The sequence below is a fragment of the Pyrus communis genome, chromosome 3 (genome assembly GCF_963583255.1).
Source record: "Pyrus communis chromosome 3, drPyrComm1.1, whole genome shotgun sequence".
NCBI classification, from domain to species: Eukaryota; Viridiplantae; Streptophyta; class Magnoliopsida; order Rosales; family Rosaceae; genus Pyrus; species Pyrus communis.
In genome coordinates this window covers 11,231,296-11,250,722 of record NC_084805.1, presented here as the reverse complement: position 1 = coordinate 11,250,722, position 19,427 = coordinate 11,231,296, and the positions used below count along the sequence as shown (strand labels likewise).

At 38.1% G+C, this 19,427-nt stretch overlaps 3 protein-coding genes and 1 pseudogene across 3 annotated transcripts; 3 read left to right on the top strand and 1 right to left on the bottom strand.

Annotated features, from left to right (window-relative positions):
* Positions 1-32: 32 nt before the first annotated feature.
* On the bottom strand, positions 33-4,799 carry LOC137728700 (uncharacterized). The gene is made up of 10 exons (XM_068467439.1): positions 4,488-4,799; positions 3,178-3,245; positions 3,036-3,061; positions 2,744-2,834; positions 2,441-2,536; positions 1,747-1,815; positions 1,431-1,489; positions 1,223-1,345; positions 610-681; positions 33-529 (listed from the first exon to the last, which is right to left on the bottom strand). Exons 1-10 carry the CDS (start codon positions 4,575-4,577, stop codon positions 459-461), a joined length of 765 nt encoding a protein of 254 aa, XP_068323540.1. The 5' UTR covers positions 4,578-4,799; the 3' UTR covers positions 33-458.
* Positions 4,800-8,637: 3,838 nt separating this feature from the next.
* LOC137730110 (uncharacterized) lies at positions 8,638-13,034 on the top strand (annotated as a pseudogene).
* LOC137727446 (uncharacterized) lies at positions 9,919-11,261 on the top strand. The gene is made up of 2 exons (XM_068466306.1): positions 9,919-10,473; positions 11,041-11,261. The coding sequence occupies exons 1-2, from the start codon at positions 9,990-9,992 to the stop codon at positions 11,259-11,261; spliced, it is 705 nt and encodes a 234-aa protein (XP_068322407.1). The 5' UTR covers positions 9,919-9,989.
* A 1,682-nt stretch (positions 13,035-14,716) lies between the features above and the next one.
* On the top strand, positions 14,717-18,936 carry LOC137729385 (reticulon-like protein B11). The gene is made up of 6 exons (XM_068468331.1): positions 14,717-14,890; positions 15,190-15,370; positions 15,671-15,812; positions 15,932-16,001; positions 16,105-16,274; positions 18,584-18,936. The coding sequence occupies exons 1-5, from the start codon at positions 14,830-14,832 to the stop codon at positions 16,272-16,274; spliced, it is 624 nt and encodes a 207-aa protein (XP_068324432.1). The 5' UTR covers positions 14,717-14,829; the 3' UTR covers positions 18,584-18,936.
* The last annotated feature ends 491 nt before the right edge of the window (positions 18,937-19,427 follow it).

Sequence of the window (19,427 nt, the reverse complement as noted above, 5' to 3'; positions counted from 1 at the left end):
GCAGAACAAAAAATAATTAAGGAATAAATGGCTCAACTCTCTTCAGTTGCTAATTCACCATACATGTACGCTGAACCGTACCTATTCTATTCAATTGACTCCAAAACATCTTTTGGTACAACGGGAACAGAATCTTCAAAACAAGTCGACTATAATTTTTCAAAAATTTATGTAAATGAAAAGCATAGATTTGCAGACAAATCGTAGCATTCGATACATCTCTGGGATCAATGTTCATCTCTAAAAACACACTTGATGCCCTATCTTTGTTGGTCCAATCTTCGTTCACAGTGGTAAAATGACTACAAAGGAAGCCACACAAGCTTTTTCCTATGTGACCTGCTGCTGATAATCATATCATGCATAAGCATTCAATAATCCGCTGATGCCTTCTCGAGTTGTGGCCTCTCAATTAGTAACCCAAGCATGACATGTGCTGTCTTAAATGTTTGCCTCAATTAAATCCGTACTCGTTGACTAAAGTACATGTTCATAAAGTATCTTGAAGGACTGAAGCCACTCAAAATCACTGCAGACGGGAAACAAGCAATTTTGACACTAGGTGTACGGGAAAGCAAGCTCAAAAGAGAGAGTTCATGCAACACTTACAGATAGGAGAGAGGACAATGACAACACTGATTGGATATAGGAAGAAAGTGGTCCTCTCCAGAAAGGGCAGTACTGCAAAACATAGGGCATGCAATCAGTATGACGCACAAAGGCAAACTAACTCAAGTTCCTAACAAAGAAGTATATCATTGACAAGTATGTTTCATAGAGTTCTTATCGTATATGGAAATGAAAAAAACTCAACAAGTTGCATTTGAATCTAAAGTCATTGTGTTACATTACAAGCTGATGAGCCTACTTAATTGGAAGAGAACTCCAAAAAGAAAAACAGAACTTGAAGAGAATTCAATATTACTGACTATAGAGGAGAATGCTAGAATTGAAATGTAAAAATCTATAATGCTGGCCACCTCTCATTTCCACCGCAAGTGGTGGAAAGCTCTACATATTAATGCATAGGTGAACCATTTAGACGGTTACTACTCACTAGTCTTTGTTTGACAAATCAATTGCACATTTCCCTTAGAAATATGATTGAATTCATTAATCTTGGCCTTTAAGCAACATTACTTTGTATCCACATCCAAAACACCGAATGAACCTAAACATTTCAATGAAAATTTTCAAGCACAGAACAGAATCATTAACTTACCATCATAACCTAAAAAGTTGAGATAATGATAGTATGACGTGGCCACCATGAATATCAAATTTGATAGCAATACAGGAAGGAAGCCATGAGCTACCAAAATTGGTGATAGAAAATAATGGATCACTGCAGAACCAAGACACCAAAAGCATTAGTTCACACATTTCAGTATAAAAATATGATAAGGAAAACATATTTTTGTATTAACTACCATAAAGCAGAACAAACATCGGGAAGAAAGAGTTGCACTGCACATCAAACGCGTACAGCCTTCAATTGACCAAAATCACAACAAAATAATTGATCAGAAGGTAATCAAACAAGAATCGAAATAAAAGTTAGAAATACACTTATATAATTTAAATTACTAGTTCTGGGAGATTCAATCAATCTAAAATCATATTCACATACATAACATGCACATGAACGTACATGCTGATGATATAGGATCAGGAGAAAGACTAAGTTGAATTGTTCAGTAACAATCATATTGCCAATAAAGTGGAAATAAAGGATAATGGACTCGCCATTCAACACGCTGCTCAACAACATGGCTATTCGGAGCCTCTTCACGGAGGTAAGAATTAGTCAAAAACCTGCATGAACATTGAGAAGTGGACTTTGCCATTAGACGAGCAATACTTCACACTGAGGTGTTAAGTATGAATGAAGATTGAGAACTCTATACAGAAGGAGACAGAGAACTGAAACAGTTATAAAAGAGACTCGGAACTAAAATGTTTACACTTAAAAGTTCTCCAAATATTAGTTTCCTTCTTGGACTTTTGAGAAATTAATAACGTGTTGTTACCAGCAACTAGCTATTTATAAAAGACCCAGATTCAAGTTTACACCAAAACATATGAAATCATCAAACATTTCACTCTCTAACATGATCTTTGCCTTTAGATAGATTATTTCATACTCACTATTAGCTTATATAGAAGCCTTTTACTGAATGATTAAATGACTAGGAAACTCAAGGTGGCTTGGCATCGACAGGTGATATCAAACAAATATGTTTTCCTACTTCTATGGAAAATAGCTTTGTTTATCTAAAAAATTGAGTAAGAAAACACAAGAAATTTGGTTCCACAAAACTTATCTGTTCCTTAAATTTTTTCATGAAACAATTGGGCCTGAATAAGAATTAAGAACTAACATATTTCAGGGATAGGACAATACGAGTTCACATTAGTGTTAGAGAGCACTAGTTCTTACCAGCAAAATGTAGCCAGAAGCATCCCGATGAACAAAAAATGAAAAAGCAAAACGGAAATAACTACAAAAACAGCATGTGCAGCACTATGGTCGTACCTGAAATAATAAAAATAATATATAAATCAACAAAGGATTCCTCACAGAACTCTTAGACCAGTCTAAAGCTATAAAAATAAATAAATAATATAAACAGCAATTAGGCTAGAACTTTTGAGGCAAAGCAATATCAAATTCAGATGAACAACTAAATCCAAAATGCAACTATTACATGTAGAGTGTAGGATTAGTGAACGGTAAACTTACGCAGCACAATAAGCCAGAGTTGCAACTGCAAGTAGAACGCTGCAGATTACAACAAAAGCAGGATCATCGCGTGCCCATTGATTCTTAGTTTCTGAGACCAAAAGGAAATTAAACCAATTTTCAATTGCGTCAGATGTAGCAGAAATATTTCACAATTTTGACATGTAATCACTTCAAAGGCACACAAATAAATCAAAAAATTTGGAGAAGCCAACCTTATGAATATTTTCCAAAAGAAAAGGAAAAGGAAAGAAATTATCTGCTTCTTATTTTTCATGGAAAAGGGACTTACGCTTGTGATATTTAGTGTGCTGATAGCTGCATCAGTCGCACAGTTCCACATGCAAGATACAAAACTCATTATTAAGGAAATCATGAGCAACAAAACACAACAGTAATGAGGATACTGATGATCTGGAAAGGTGAATACTTACACAACTTTCGGTGAGGTGCATAGGTGAAGCATTTGCCAAAAAGTATATTCAACATCCATTTGTTGCCACTAAAAAACCAACAAAAATCAAAAGAAACATCATTGGTACATGCCTACAAAATCAAAATTATAACAAACTGGATGTAGCATACTAACTTGTTACTGATGAAAATGTTCTAGCTTCCAGAACCAAAGTTAAAAGAGATTTCAAAGAGACAACAAAACAGACATAGACGTGCTGAAAAAAACTCCAGATTTCAGACCTATACCCAACACCTGGTTATGCAATAGATAGGACTAGAATTCCAAATAACATGATTATACATCGACTCATGTTCAATTTGCTTCACATCCAAGAAAACTTCTTGGTTGCAAAAATTGATATTTAGTTTGTAATTTGCACAGTACACAGCCTTTATTTAGCAGATCTGGATGCCCTAACAAAATGCAGACTAATATACATGTAGCAGGGTGTCAATTAATGTGCAGGCACTGTAAAACCAGGATTCCAAATGAGCCTAAAAACTTACATCAAGTTGTGTGGGTTACATCAAATGAAAGGCTCAAAGTATGATTGAATTAGATATATAGACGCGATCTCCAACCCCCTCCCAGTAATAACATATAAAATCATTTATTTGGTCTATCAGCCGCTTTATCCAAAATGCTAAGTTACTGGATCTCTATATTGTTGCTCTGAACCCATCATGGTGGAAAGTTCCTCTGTTCTCTTACTTTCTTAAGCCATTTCGCAACATCAGTGTAAACTTTAGTTTTGCCATTTTGTATGTTTCAGAACCGAAGCATCACACCGACTTCACTCCGATATCTCTTTTAAAAAAGAATACCAAAGTCACACTGTTTTAACCTAGGGCAACTTCTCCACGTGAAACTAGCTCAAATGCACCACATTCCCCTAAAATACCTTCCCCATCTAAAAATGTGATGTTCTCCACATTCAACTGAACAAAGAACTCTCAAAGTCTTCCGAGACCGATGTCGACAAACCTTACCAGCCGCTCAAACAACTGATTACAAATGAGGATTAAATCCATAAAAGCACCTACCTAACAACCTCTAAGCAACCAACAACCCGAACCCACTTGAAAACCAAAAAAGAACCCAAAATTCGGCCGCACATCCAGATTCCAGAGCAATCAAAGGCACTAATTCTTCCAGAATTCAGAGTTTTTACAACATTATTCGTCGAATTAGATCCAACCCACAAATTATGAAATGCTTAAGCAGCAAATTAGTACGCAGATCAGATCTAAAAGTATAAGCCCAGACAATTAAAGACGAAGAAAGCACCTTGATTATTCGCCGAAGGTACTGAATGGGCATGGGGTTCGTCCGAGATGAAGAGGACGACGACCGCCCTCTCGACGTTGTCGGCAACATCTTCCTCTCTCTCTCTCTCTCCCCCCCTATCTCTCTCTCCTGATTCCTCTGTGCTTCTTCGCTTGGAATTCTATGCACCTCCTCTTTGCGGATCTACAAAATCTCTGTACTTACCACCAGCTCTCTCTCTCTCTCCCACTTCTCTTCGAAAGAGTTCAGAATTTTCAGATGGCAGGAAGCGAACGTAGAAACAACGACTACTTGAGTTTCCTTTGCGCTTACGACCCAAGTTTCGATCAATTCTCGCATTGGGCCGGACCTGCATTTTGAATTGTGAGTTTGGATTGTAATTTCTCTGTACTAAGATTCTCGGAGCAATAGGCAACTCAATCTCTTTAAATAAATAGTAACTGTTTGTAATGAATAATAATTGTCCAAGTACATCTCCAGTCTTAAACTGAATAATCCAAGCAATTTGTATTAAAATATTAGCATTTTTTGCTTTATAAAATAATAAAAGATAACTTTATTTTTAATTTCAGATAATAATAAAATATTGGTTTAAATATTTGAATATATTGAAATATAGTGTAAAGTGGAAGAACACATTTAGGTGTTTATAGAAAAAAAATTATAATTTTTAATAATTTTTAATATTTTTTATTGTTTTTTAATATTTTTTTAATAATTTAAATTATGGCTGAAATCATGATAACGTCAGTCTTGCGTCACACAGACAGGACGCTAGGCAAGGTGATTATTGCCCAACTTCTCCATCGGGCTCTCCTTGAACCCAATTGCTCGAAGGGGCTGGAGTGTTTTGGGGAGGGGGGAGTGGATTGGGTTGCCTTATCCCCCTAGGCAATAAGCAACAATGGTGTTGCTCTAAAGGGATTTGTTGGACGAGCAAACTAAAAGTGACTTTGATAAAAGAAAAAGGCTTATTTTTTGCTACGCTCCTTGGAACTCTAGTTTGATCTCATTTTGTCCCATATAACTCAAAAATCATCACTTTACCGTTTACTCCCTAAACTCAAAAATTTATTCCACTTTGACTTGTGTACTATCTCTTCTCCCTAGAACTTATAGGTCGTCTCCTAAAACATATGTAGGACTCAACACCTAATAAGATTATGTCACACGTGCAATAAAGTTTGTTATAAAACTTCATTATGCATTAACATTCAATAATCAAAGAACATTAAGTTTAAAATAAATTGAAGAGATGCAAAAAAAAAAAAAAACAAAAAACAAAAAACAAAAAAAAAACAAAAAAAAAAAAAGAGAAAAAAAGAAAAATGATTAGCCTAACGCACCCAAATTAATATATCCAAGGCAATGGGGGTCGAACTGAACGAGATTACCAACCCCGACAAACTCCTTACCACCCCCAGACTCAGATTCGAGCTTTGAATGCTTGAATATGTGGCGGATGAGAAGGAAACCAATCAGGCCATGGTTTTTCGACCATTTTCCAGTCACCTCTGGCTAGTTTATGACCTCAAATTAGGCATATTCGTGATCAACTCCATAGCTTCATTTCCATATATTTTAGGGTTGTGGTTTTCACACATCCTTAACTACTTTTTCCACATCCTTCTCTATTTTTTAATACTTAATTGATATCTTACTATTTAATCTTCCATGTATACCCTTCCTACTTTTTTATGGTAATTAATGAAAGATTAAATAGGAAGCGGCATATATGGAAGATTAAATAGTAGGATACTAATTAAGTATTAAAAAATATGGAAGGGTGTGGGAAAAGTAGTTAAGGGTGTGTGAAAATCACAACCCTATATTTTATGTGAACTTTGGTTGAAAAATGGCTCTGATATACTTCTGTGATTTTTCCAGGCAAAAAATTTAAATTTGGCGAGATTCCCTCCGGTGCACAGCAGCCTCAACAATTAGACTCACCAGAGAAGAAGGCAAAATATTTCATCAATCTTGACAAAATGTTCCTAATGACATTAACAACGTCAACATATACCACCAAACCAATGTAAATTCCGTTAACTATAACCCTTCACGTCACAATTAACGTTATTGTTACTGTGATGGAATATTGCGCCTGGCGGTGAAATATTACTCGATGAGGAAATATTTACTCCAGTGACAAAATATTACATCTCGGGTGCATGTTTGCACACTCGCCTGACTTTGACCTACACATAGCAGCGCGTGGCGGCTCCGATCGCCGCATGGTGACACGTCTTGTCACGTGACATCATGCCAATCACGTTCCAACCACTTTTAATTCCCAAAACATGCAAACAGAGGGAAAAAGTTAGGTTCTTTGCATTACTATTAAAGTATTAATCAGTACGGTAATTTCTCATTTAAGAGAAACTTATGCCAAGGGTAAGCTAGGCAAGGCAACTATGACCCCACAATGTAACTGTGAGTGGATCTTTTCTTCAAAAGTATTTTTATTATTATTATATTAGTTTTTGTACTTGTGCTTGTGTTTATTTGTGTGACATGTCATGTTTAACTTAGAAAATAATAATTACCTACACTTGGTTATTTTATTATTATTTTGTGAGTATAAACTATCGCATGTATACACTTCTCATTTATCTACTCATTTTAAAATGTATGCATGGTGTCACTTTTAGTTGTACTGTGTAGGCCAGGACTAGCTTCATGTGTATGTTCACATGCACCGTTTACATTCACTTTGGATCTAGAGTAGGTGTTAGCCTGCCTCTAGTTTTGCATTAGGCAACTAAGACTTGTATGTGAGCGTTTAGCGCCAGCTTCACGTGATTATAGTATTAGAATGTAAATTATACACCCAGCCTATTTGTGTAGTAACTTTATGCATGATTTGTGTGCTTACATGACCTGATGTGCAATGATAATATGTTATCACTATTGCTTTTAATGTTTCGTACCCGTATTCTTTTATTACTGCATCTATTGGGTACTATACAATATACTTTTGAATAATAAGTTAGTTTGGGAAACTATACTTGTTTTTCAACGAAGGGTTACAACTTTTACGAAAACAACGATTTTTACCAAACTTCACTTTTCGGTCCACTCACCTTTGTTTTCGCCTCTCCACAACTTAGTGATGGTACTCTTGCGGCGACGAGGATTATTGGCAACAATGACATTCACTGATGTTAACATAGGAAGTGTTTTCTTCATGTACAAACATTCCTCACTTTACTGTTTGACTACTTATGCTTTGACATCACATGTATAATAAGGGTTCCTCCTGCTATTGCCGACTCACTATTAGTTAAATTAATTCTAGACCTTTAGGTTTTAATTTATTCGCACTTTTTCTTATCACATTCACTTATGCCTTCATTACTTTTCAAGTGTTGACCAACACACATTGATTTGGATGTCCAGGTGGACTTTTCGAATCAGAGTGTGTTAGTTTAGTATCAAAACATAGGTTTAGGCAGTCTTGCAATCATCACACACGTGATATTATGCGCTAGTCATTCTTGGTGTCAAATGTAGAACTATGCCACCTTGCTGAGCATGTACCATGCTAGCTTTTCTTGATTTGGGCAACTCGGAGCGGCTATCGCCAACGCCGTCCAAACGGCTTTCTGCCATTCTCGGAAGAATGCTTTGGATATCACCACTGGTCTTCAAGCGAGAATACTTCTATGACATGGAGATCATGAACTAGCTGAAGCTTGGTTCGAACATGTCGAGAAGACGTTTTGTGCGATGTAGAGGTAGCGAAACTTCTCGATTGATCAATAAATCGCGACGACAGTATGATTCCTACAAAGATTAGTAAAGTCATGGTGAAAGTATAAGAATGAACAAATCTTGAAAGACGAAAAAGAAAACTGGATATATTCAAGTGGCAGTCTGTATGGAGTTCTTGCTTCCGAAGTACAAGACCCTGAAGAAAGACAAATTCGTGGACCTAAAGTAAGACAAATATCGATAGTTAAGTACCAACGGAAGTTCATTGTCTTGTCTCGTTACTATATCACCATCACTACTAACCCATTCGAGATACCCTATAAGTCTAAGAAAGGGCCCCGCAAGTGGCTTTGATTCACACCATGTACCTAAATTTGTATACTCTTAAAAAATATTTAAAAATTTTAATTAACTACACATAAATTTGGATCATTCTTTGAAATCTTTTTCAATTCCATTTTGACCATGCCACAATTTCAAAATGAGAAATGCTAAGCTTTCACTTAATCTTGATTAATTTTATTTAAATTTAAAAAGTAACATTTAATGTGAAAATTAACTAAATGACAAGTCGCAAAATGATTAAGTGCAGAAAATTAACTAAATGCCACAATTTCATATGTCGTGAAGAAAAATCCTCCCTAAATTAAACCCCAAAATTACGACACTGTTTCCGCCATTAGGGTTCTTCTAGTCTCGAATCCCCCAAATTCCTATACTAAACTCCACACCTCCGAATCCTGAAGTAGGGCTTCTCTTGCACGACATGTTGTTGGGCAGACCCAAAGACGGGGACATGCAACTGGTGGCGGGGCCGGAGAGGAAACAAGCCCAGGGGCCTGACAGGAAACTAATGCTACCGTCTAGGCCACCGAGTGCAGCTGGTTCGACGACGCTTGTGGAGTATACGCCGCCTGTGTTCAAGGAGGAGGAAGATGACCTCAAGATCAAGCTCCGGAGGATTCTCGAAAATTTCCCGGTTCGCGTCAGTAACACCTCCGGTAGCTCCGCCGATTCGGCTCTGGAGACTTCCATCAGGTATGATACGCGGATGCATTATTACAATGGTGACCTTGATTTTCCTTGTGATTGTAATTATTGGATATTGATGCTTATTTGAGTAAATTACTGTATAAATTGGAGTAGATTGAGAGAGGATATAGGGCTTGTGTTCGGTTGTCTGTAGAAGTTAGGGTATTATGAACTTAGATAGCTGGAGCTAGAACTAGGGGTAGGCACGGATTGGGCCGGGTCCAAATTTGGAGGAACCGGACTGGAACTGTATGAAAATAAAACGGGCCGGGGCAGGACGGATTGTCATATTTTCGAAATTGGAACCGGACCTAACCCGGCCCGTTTCTTACAGATCCTACTAGGGCTGGGCAAACGTCGCCTGGACCCGCGGGTAGGGGCGGGTCCGAGCGATTCGGGGCGGGTACGGGGCGGATCCTGTTTTTAAAATCCTGAAACGGGGCGGGGCGGGGCGGGTCCATGTCATTTGCGGGGCGGGACGGGTCTTAATTGCTGAGGAAACGGGTCCCCGACCCGAACCGTTTCCACCTTCCAAAAATTTGAGATTTAATCTGATCCGTTGGTTTAATCTGATCGCACTCAAGTAAGAGTCTCAGACTCTGCCTGCCAGACTCCCACAGTCGACACCTCACTCCCCAAATCTCCTCTCCTCTCTCGTCTCAGACCTCGCTCGAGCTCCCCATCTTCCCCCTCCCCCTCGTCCTCTTCCCCGGCGCCATCCTCCCCCTCCAGATCTTCGAGTTCCGCTACCGTATCATGATGCACTCCCTCCTCCAGACCGATCTCCGATTCGGGGTTATCTACAATGATGCCGTCTCCGGCACCGCCGACGTTGGCTGCGTCGGTGAGGTCGTCAAGCACGAGCGCCTCGTCGATGACCGGTTCTTCCTCATCTGCAAAGGCCAGGAGCGGTTCCGGGTCACTGACCTCGTCCGTACCAAACCTTACCTGGTGGCGGAGGTCCAATGGCTAAAAGACCGGCCGTCGAACGACGGCGAGGAGGACCTGGAGGCGTTGGCCAGCGAGGTCGAGTCGTATATGAAGGATGTGATTCGGTTGTCAAATCGGTTGGGCGGGAAGCCGGAGAAGGATGTGCAGGACCTGCGACGGAACCTGTTTCCGACGCCGTTTTCGTTTTTCGTTGGGAGCACTTTCGAAGGGGCACCGAGAGAGCAGCAGGCGCTGCTGGAACTGGAGGACACGGCGGTGCGGTTGAAGAGAGAGAAGGACCCGTGGACCCGTACAATTTTTTTTTTTTTTTCAAACAACCAAATAAAAAAAAATAAAGGACCCGTGGACCCGGCTCGAACCGGCCTGTTTCAACCAGGCCCGGTAATGTCTGGTTCTTATATTAGAAAATGTAATCCCCGGCCCGGCCCGCCCCGTTCTCTTTGAACCTAGGTCCGGTCCGGTCCCTTCAAAATTGGGCCCGGCCCGGCCCGTGCCCAGCCCTAGATCCTACGGCTCCCCGTGTAAAGCTTTTCTGCAATTCGATAAGGTATATACATATGCACACAATCTGCTTCCCAAAAAAAATCCAGCATTTAGCATTTCTCATGCCCCAACCAAAATCCCCAAATAGAACAAATTAATAAAAAAAAATATTCAAATACAATTTCGAATTCATCAAAAAATAAAATAAAACTGAATCCCTAATTAAGCTAAATCCCCAACATTTGATGAATTTTTCAAGCAAATTAACTGAATCCCTAATTCCTAAATCCCAAAATTCGAATTCAAGATTAAACTGAAATTAGATACCGAGAAGAAGAGAAGTAGGAGCCTGGACTACTGAAATTTGAAGCAGCAGAAAGAGGAGAAGAAGAAGGCGGCAGCGGAGGACTTACAGGAGGAGAAGAAGAGGCAACCGCCTACGGATGCGCGAAGCAACAAATTGCGAGATCTGAGCGACTTCAGCGAGAGCTCAAGGGCGGTGCAGTTGCAAGTGCGTTCGTCTTCGGAGAGAACCTGTGGAAGTTAGAGGATAATATAGAAACAAGGATGCTGAATGCACTAATGGAATTATAGAAAGGGGAAACGGTCCGGGTCGGGGAACCTCTTTTCAGAGATTTGGGATTCGCCCCGCCCTGCCGATTATATAGACCTGTCCCGCCCGCCCCATTTTGAGTTTACAAAATTTGTACCCGTCCCGAACCGGCTGAACCCACCCCGCCCCGTGGGTCCTAGACGCCTGTTTGCCCACCCCTAGCTAGGACATGAGTGGTACAGTAATTAGAGGCTGCTGCCTTCTGTTTGATTCTTCACAAAATTATGAATAATCAAATTTGAATTGACTTGTTGGGCTTATATGCCCATGGCAAGAGTTTGGTCACTTACCATTAGCAGAAAAACAAAATTGGAATTCAATTTCGATAGCGTGGTATATGAGCTTATTGGGTATTAGGGATTTTCAATTTTGGGATTGAGCAAGCCTTTCTTTATGATAGTCAGACTCAATGCTAGATTGTTAGTATGTTGAGGGGGTTATATTGCATGAGCTTCGTCGAATTGTGTATGCGTACACTAGAGCCAACTTTGTACCATAAAAGTAGAAGAATGTGTTGATAAGAGTCATGCACGGTAACTGTGTTGTGGCCGTCTTTTTAGTTTGAGTTTTGAAGAGATTTTGCCAAGAAGTAAAGCAATTTTTCCTCTTTAGTGTTATATTGGAGTTGGTGGGAACACCGAACACAGAATGGATATGGAGTATGGTGGCTCTCTTATACGTGGTATGTATGTTGGCGGTAGGCATGAATGATTGTTTGTCATTTTTGCATGTGGACCGCAATACGACTTCTAATCCTTCAGTTAGCAGAATTGTTTTTCTTATGGATGAATGAATCTCTGCCCTTTTCTCTGCATTGAATTAGTGTTTCTGCTTGAACTTGGGGATCATTTATGACTAAACAATGTAGTATTCTTTGAAAGGCTGTAGCTTGTTATTATACGCGTAGGGATAGAGAAACCTTCGATCTTGAGCAATGCATTAGAATGCAGTGTTGTCTACTTTCAAGTTTAAACTTTGGGACAAGAGATGCCCGGGATTGTCTTGTTTGTCTTGCTGCAATGAAATAGCGTCTTTCTCAACGAGAAAGAAAGTGCCCGGATTTGTACGCACTGCAATAGAATGAAGCCAGGTGCAAGCGGAAACTGCTTTCTTCTCTATGATTTTGAGTTCGAGTTTGATGTTGAATCAGTGATACCGATTAGATAAGTATCTGAAGTTCGGAAAAAATTAATTTTCTTTTCATACACCTGCTTTCGTGACATTGGAATATTTGATTGGTTATGATTTGTTGGACTCATTAAGCTGGCAGCTAAATTTCATGTAAACTTATTTCTCACCCCAAGTTGTACGTCCACAGTATCAGCAAATGAGACGGAAAGAGCAAGACAGGATTGCTAGGATGGACGCGGACTATCAGAGAAGGAAAGAAGAGGCCGAATTCAGTATGAGAAGGGAGGAAAGACCGGGAGAGGCTGAAGAAAAGACAGCAAAAAGGCGTTTGAAACGCCAAAAGAAAAACCAGAGAAAAAAGGAGAAGAAGATGAAAACAAATTCAGGTGGGGAAGAGAAACAGAAAGAAGAGTCTTCGGATGATGAGGGGAATTCTGATGATCAAACTGAACAAGCTTGTACGAAGTTTTAATTCTTGATGCATCGGCTCAAAGCTTGGTATCCGTGTGCATTGCAAAGTAAAGGAGCAAAGCATGCACCAACGTAATTGGGATTTCATTTTTCTCAAGTCTAGAATTGCCATGTTTGCCGCCTAAATTCGATTGTATGTATTCCAAGATGTAACATCCCAAGGGATTAGAACAAATTAAATTTTGATTTAGTTTAACTATTTTCTTGATATAAAAATGCAATGTTGAACAAAAACGATGTGGTTTATGCAATGTTTAAATTTTCTTTGATACGGTCGATATTTTCATGGAAATATTCGAAAAACCAGAGAAAGATATGGAAATTGAGGATGAAGTCTAAAACGTCACCTTATATCGGAGAAACTCTTAGTTTAGGCTAAAATCGACATATATCGTTAATATCTCTAACACATCTGTTAAATATTGGAGAAACTCTTATATTTCATTCAAACCAATGTTTGATAATCCCTAAGGTTTCATTTCAATATCCATCATTCTACCGAAAACAACCGATATCGATATCAATATTTGATATATCCGTCGATATTTCCACAAATTTGCATATCGATATTTTCACTGATACCGATATTTTAAACACCGGGTCTACATCTTGGTCAAGTGCTCTATTCTCTTCCAGAATGGCATGTAGCATTTGTTTGCTTGCTTGCAATTGCATCATGCGTGTTAAATTTGGCAGTTGATCGACATCAACCTAACCCGGTGAAGTTTCAAGTTTCAACTAATGCACTACAAGGCGATAGATCTAGGAAGGAAACATAAACCACAAGGTTCTATCCTCAACTAATTTTTTTATAAAGTCCTTAATCATTTCGTTTTTAATTTTAATTTTTGTAGTTAAATATATGGGGAAAATGAGCAATAAATTATGGGATCGTAGGGTGTAAAAAATGGCGTCGGAATGATAGCCAAAGAGATGCGCAAAAAATGCATATAACATGGTGAATGAAACGAAAAACTAAAACAACATACAATTTCAAATCGTTGTTTCTCAAGTTTTTGTTTCATATATTCTCCTTCATTCTTCACTAGTTCATTCACCTTTCCTTATTCGTCATTCTGCCCGTATACCTTCATTCTATCTTTTAGCCAAAATCCTCAGAGCTAAAACCGTTAAGAATTTGTATTTTATATATATATCTATATTAACAAATTAATATTTTAAACTACTATAATCAAATAAATTACAAATATAGAAGATCATACTTAAATACAAAGAAAAAAGTATACTGTCTCGACCAACTAACATGATCCACAACGTACTTTAAACCTATCAAGCGTATTTAGAATACCCTCTTTTACGATACGTAGGTGATATTAGTGTTGAGAGTTAGAACACACGTTGCCCTCAACAAAATTGGTTAGGAGGAGGATATTTATTTACTTAAGATTTAATTTGTAAAGGACAATTAAATTAGAGTGTATTATTTTTAGCGAAAATTAATGAAAAATGTCTGAAAACCTTGAGTTTTAACGATAAGGACAAAATAAATAGTAAAGTAAATAGTATCGTGATTGATTTTTTAATGTAAAAATAAAGTTTTTCGTTAAAGTTTCATTTTTTTTATGGGAAGACAGGTAATAAAACACCCAGATTAGCAATTTTGGGCTTTTATCTTGTATTAGGGACAGATTCCAAGTTCGTATTTCACATAATACATTTTGAGTTTAATTCTTATCAAAAATAAAATGCACGATGATAATCAAAAGATGCTAAAATGGAATCTTTCGGGCCCTTGAAATGGTAAACTACCGTATCAAAGCCAGGTCCCCTTTTTATTTAAAAACAAAAAACAAAAAAAGTAAATGAAGTCATTGCCATTTCTTCTTCTTCTTAAACCATTTCCATTCATTTTTGTAATTTCCATCTCCCTCCCTATCAAGTACCTCTCTCCTTCCATCTCTCTCCTCTCTGAAACCCTAAATCTCCATGGGAGAATCTATGCCTCCTCGTCGCATTTCCGTTCACCAAACTCTCGGAGGTGGCCCTGGTACTCTCTCTCTCTCTCTCTCTCTCTACACATATCCGTGTGTGTGTGTGTGTACGCACACACATAATTGCACGGATGCTGTTGATTTGTAAATCCATAGAATTATATTCGCGATTCCGATTTGGTATGAATCGATTCTACTTCCATTGGCGATGACTAACCATAATCTTGTTTAAACATTCCGTAGATTTGGATTATGGAATAATCATTACATTGTTCTTGATCTTAATACAACCTAATCGACTTTGTGGGTTGATGTAACTTGTGATTAATATTGTTAATTTTGGGGTTTTTGGTAGTTGCCGATGTCCTGCTGTGGAAGAAATGGAGTGGAGGAGTTTTACTGCTGACCTCTACGACGGCGTCGTGGTTGCTGTTTGAGCGAGCTGGTTACAATCTCTTGTCATTTGTGGCCAATGTTCTACTGCTTCTTGTGGTCATCCTTTTCCTCTGGGCCAAATCTGCTTCTCTTCTCAACAGGTAACCCTCTAATTTTTGGCCATTTTTCGCTGCGTTTCTTGTATACTTTTTATCGATCTTGTTATCCCACTGAGAATTTCCGGGTTCATTTAGCTTAGATCAGACGTGTATTTATTAGGAGTATGTTATTTTGGATTATTGAACTAGTTTTTCCTGAATACGTCATGGAGAAAGTAACCAAGAACGCAAGATCAGTTGAATTAATTTTTTTTGGGAACGATGGATGGTGATTTATACTGTTCTGAGGATTGATTTTAGTTTGAGGCGATTTTAATGAAAAACGGGGTTGCTGTCTTTCAGACCTTTGCCTCCTCTCCCTGATATGGAAATCTCTGAGGCCAATGTTGTGAAGGCTGCTGATGCACTGCATGCTGGGATTAATCGTGTACTGTCTATTGCACGAGACATTGCTATTGGGAGAAATTGGAAGCTCTTTCTTCAGGTTAGGCGTAGTTTATTTTTCCCCTTTGGTTTATGGTTTCAAGTAGGTGGTTTTTATGGATTACATAGAACAGAACATTATGAATTTTACTGATTGGAAATTTTGGTTTGCTTCTCTAGGTTGCTTTCTGCTTGTGGCTAGCTTCTTATGTCGGAAGTTTCTTCAACTTCCTAACGCTTTTCTACATTGGTAAGCTCTTTACTGCACATTGTATCTTTATATGTTTAGTTTAGGTGCATGCTTGAAAGATTTGCAATATTTATTTACGGACATTTCTTTAACTATTATCCAGGGGTTCTTCTAAGTCTTTCAGTGCCCATGTTGTATGATAAGTATCAGGACCACATTGATGATAAGCTGCATGTAGCAAACAGAGTAATACAAACACAGTACAGGAAAATTGATGATAGCATCCTAAAGAAAATTCCATTGGGTTCAAACAAGGAGAAGAAGCTACAGTAGGTAAGTGTGATCTCTTTCTCTACCGAGATACTCTTATAAATATCTATTCATATTATTTCTTCTTCCCCATTGTTGGCAGTTTGCGTATCAAGGCATTAGAGGACTTAATTCAGGCTATTTTTGTTATGCTGAATCTATGTGGTTTGAAAAATTTGCTAGGTTTTGTTTTTTATGATGGACATGTTGAAGCATGTGATCAGTGTATTTAGTTAAAGCATCTTGTGAACTATTCAAGTGTGTGAAATCTCTTGCATCATTATGCTTTACGATGTTCATTATTTGTACTGAGAATGAAGCTGTAATTTTGCAAACCGAGTTTTAATTTATGGTATATGGTAGGAATTTTTAAGCGAAACATACTAGTAATGAAACAGAGTCATGTAGTGGTGTGCTACCTTTCACTTTCCGGATGTTACTCCCAAACTTCCAAATCTGGGGAAACAGAAAAGGAAGGCCAGAACTTTGAATGGCTAGAGAGGAATGGAGGACCATCTTTAGAATGGTTGGCACAAGTAGGTATAACTGATTTCTGGGTATGGGTCTGTGGTGTCTTACGGATTATGATGGGATGATTGAGCAATCTCTACAGCTTCTTTTCACAGACAAAGGAAAAGCTTGAAGTCCTTCCTATGTTCTGTGTCTGTTTCGAGAAACTGTCCTGTCTTTACTGCAATTTTTTTATGTTATGAAAGTCTGTAAGACAAAAGGGCAGTGTTTACACTAACCCTGGTGCAATTAAATTCCTTAAAGGAACAAATAAATGTAATAAAAAAAAAAAAGAAGGGAAAAGAAGCTGCAAGGATTGCGATGTAAACATCGCAATTAATAAATTCATTTGCACCTGACATTTAACCTGGTAACTCCCACTAAAATTAGCCCTTTCTTCCAGTGAAAAATAAACAGTATTTCCATTTCAGTCAATCTAATTTTCAGCTTTCGTACAACAATAACAACAAAGCCTTTTCCCACTAAGTGGGGTTGGTTATATGAATACTAGAACGCCATTGTGCTTGGTTTTGTGTCACGTCTTCCATTAGATCCAAGTACTCTTAAGTCTTTTCTTAGAGTCTCTTCCAAAGTCTTCATCTACCCCTTCGGCCCTGGACCTCTATCCCACAATCGCATCTTCTAATCGAAGCGTCAATAGGCCTTCGTTTCACATGTCCAAACCAATGTAATTGATTTTATTTGATCTTTCCTTCAATTTTGGCTACTCCTTCTTTACCTTGGATATCCTCATTTCTAATCTTATCCTTTCTTATGTGCCCACACATTGAATGGAGCATTCTCATCTTTGCTACACCCATTTTATGTATGTGTTGATGCTTCACCGCCCAACATTCCGTACCATAAAGCATTGCCAGCCTTATTGTTGTCCTATAAAATCTTCCCTTGAGATATAGTGGCATACGGCAGTCACACAACACGCCTGATGCCCTCTTCCACTTCATCCATTCAGCTTGTGTTCTATGGTTGAGGTCTCCATCCAACTCTCCATTCTTTTGCAAGATAGATCCTAGGTAGCGAAAGCGGTCGCTCTTTGGTACTTCCTGATCTCAAATCCTCACCCTTAACTCATTTGAGCCTCCGTTTGCACTGAACTTGCACTCCATGTACTCTGTCTTGGCTTAGGAGAAGACCTTTAGATTCCAACACTTCTCTTCAAACGCCTACCTGTCATTGTCATTCTAGCTCTGAAGAAGAAAACTCACTTGGATTAGTTTAGTGTACTGTACTAATTTTCCAGACTATAACTGTTTTCTGTTTTCACTTTGATGAGTAAAGCGAAACTCATTTTGAAGTATGAACTCTGTTCAAAAGAATACGATGTTCTTACAGATCGTATTGATTTTATGACAGGCATTTGCATATGAAATAATTTAACAATGACTTTTCTTTGATAATTCTCAGTGGATACATAAAATTGAACAAGTTTTGGCGTCTTCGAGTTCTAATTTTGATGTACTTTGCTTGCTATTTTGTCTCTCAAAGTATTCATATGATATTGCCTTTAAGGTATTTGGGGCCAACAAAATCAGTTTCATTTAAATCTTCATGAATATAATTTCTTACATATTGCATTAAACCATTATTCATAATGTACACCAGGATATATGAAATTCTCCAATTTGTCTAATTTCATATGACATTGGCCCTCTGAAGTTTCTTTTTTTGTTGATTTTCTTTGAATGGACTACTCATTTGATTTCTTGCACCGTCTCTGTGTGTACACTGGTATCATTTTTTTGTTGATTCTGTTGATTTAGTTGCTGCTGATTTTCTCTAAAACATATCTACATATGGTGCAGGGTATTATGGAGCTCCGGAAAGTGTGATAACAACCTTATACAAGGCTTTCAACGTACGAAGTAGTGTACTTTGGTTATCTTTTTATTGGCATGCTGCGGCTATACATATTGACAGTGAAACAGCATCATTGACAAGACTTGGGTGGATCCCGTTAGTGTCCTGCATTTGAGTTTCAGCGTTACATTGTTTTTGGCTTTGGATCGTATAATCTTGTTAGGTTTTTGGTGAATAGTTATTGGATCATTGGATCTTGGTGGTTAAAACTTTGTGTTCATCTCCATGGGATGAAAGAGAGAAACTTAATCCTTATAATGAAATATAGAGTGTTTTGGTTTGCCATCCTTCTATGTTTCATCGTTTTATGTTGTAATTTTCCTCTTAATTCTGTCAGTTTGTTAGCCTAGAAACTTTACGTGCATTATTTTTTGTTGGGTGCTACTTACACCAACAAAGTCTCATCCCACTAAATGAGGTTGGCTGTACGAATCTTAGAACGTCATTACACTTGTTTTGTGTCAAGTTTTCGGTTAGTTCCAAATACTCTATATTTTTTCTTGAAAGTCTTTTTTCAAGTCTTTCTAGGTTTTTTTTCTACCCATTTTGTCCTAACTTTATGTCTCACAATCGCATTTTCTAACTAAAGTATCTATAGATCTTTGTTTTACATGTCCAAACCATTTTAATCGATTTTCTCATCTTCAATTACGCCCACCCCTCCTACTTTACATCTAATATCCTTGTTCTTAATCTAGTCATTGCTCGTGTCCCCACACATCTAACGAAGTATTCTCATATCTACTATACTCATTTTTTGATCATGGTGATGCTTGATCGCCCAACATT

Excerpts from the sequence above, each read along its gene's own strand:
- LOC137728700 (XM_068467439.1), bottom strand. The coding sequence starts at position 4,577 with ATGTTGCCGACAACGTCGAGAGGGCGGTCGTCGTCCTCTTCATCTCGG. Across the intron at positions 2,835-3,035 it reads GCACACTAAATATCACAAGC|AAACTAAGAATCAATGGGCA; the intron begins GTAAGTCCCTTT and ends TTTTGGTCTCAG. Across the intron at positions 1,346-1,430 it reads GATGTTTGTTCTGCTTTATG|TGATCCATTATTTTCTATCA; the intron begins GTAGTTAATACA and ends TTGGTTCTGCAG.
- LOC137727446 (XM_068466306.1), top strand. The coding sequence starts at position 9,990 with ATGATGCACTCCCTCCTCCAGACCGATCTCCGATTCGGGGTTATCTAC. Across the intron at positions 10,474-11,040 it reads AGAGAAGGACCCGTGGACCC|CAGAAAGAGGAGAAGAAGAA; the intron begins GTACAATTTTTT and ends AATTTGAAGCAG.
- LOC137729385 (XM_068468331.1), top strand. The coding sequence starts at position 14,830 with ATGGGAGAATCTATGCCTCCTCGTCGCATTTCCGTTCACCAAACTCTC. Across the intron at positions 15,371-15,670 it reads TCTGCTTCTCTTCTCAACAG|ACCTTTGCCTCCTCTCCCTG; the intron begins GTAACCCTCTAA and ends GCTGTCTTTCAG. Across the intron at positions 15,813-15,931 it reads ATTGGAAGCTCTTTCTTCAG|GTTGCTTTCTGCTTGTGGCT; the intron begins GTTAGGCGTAGT and ends TTGCTTCTCTAG.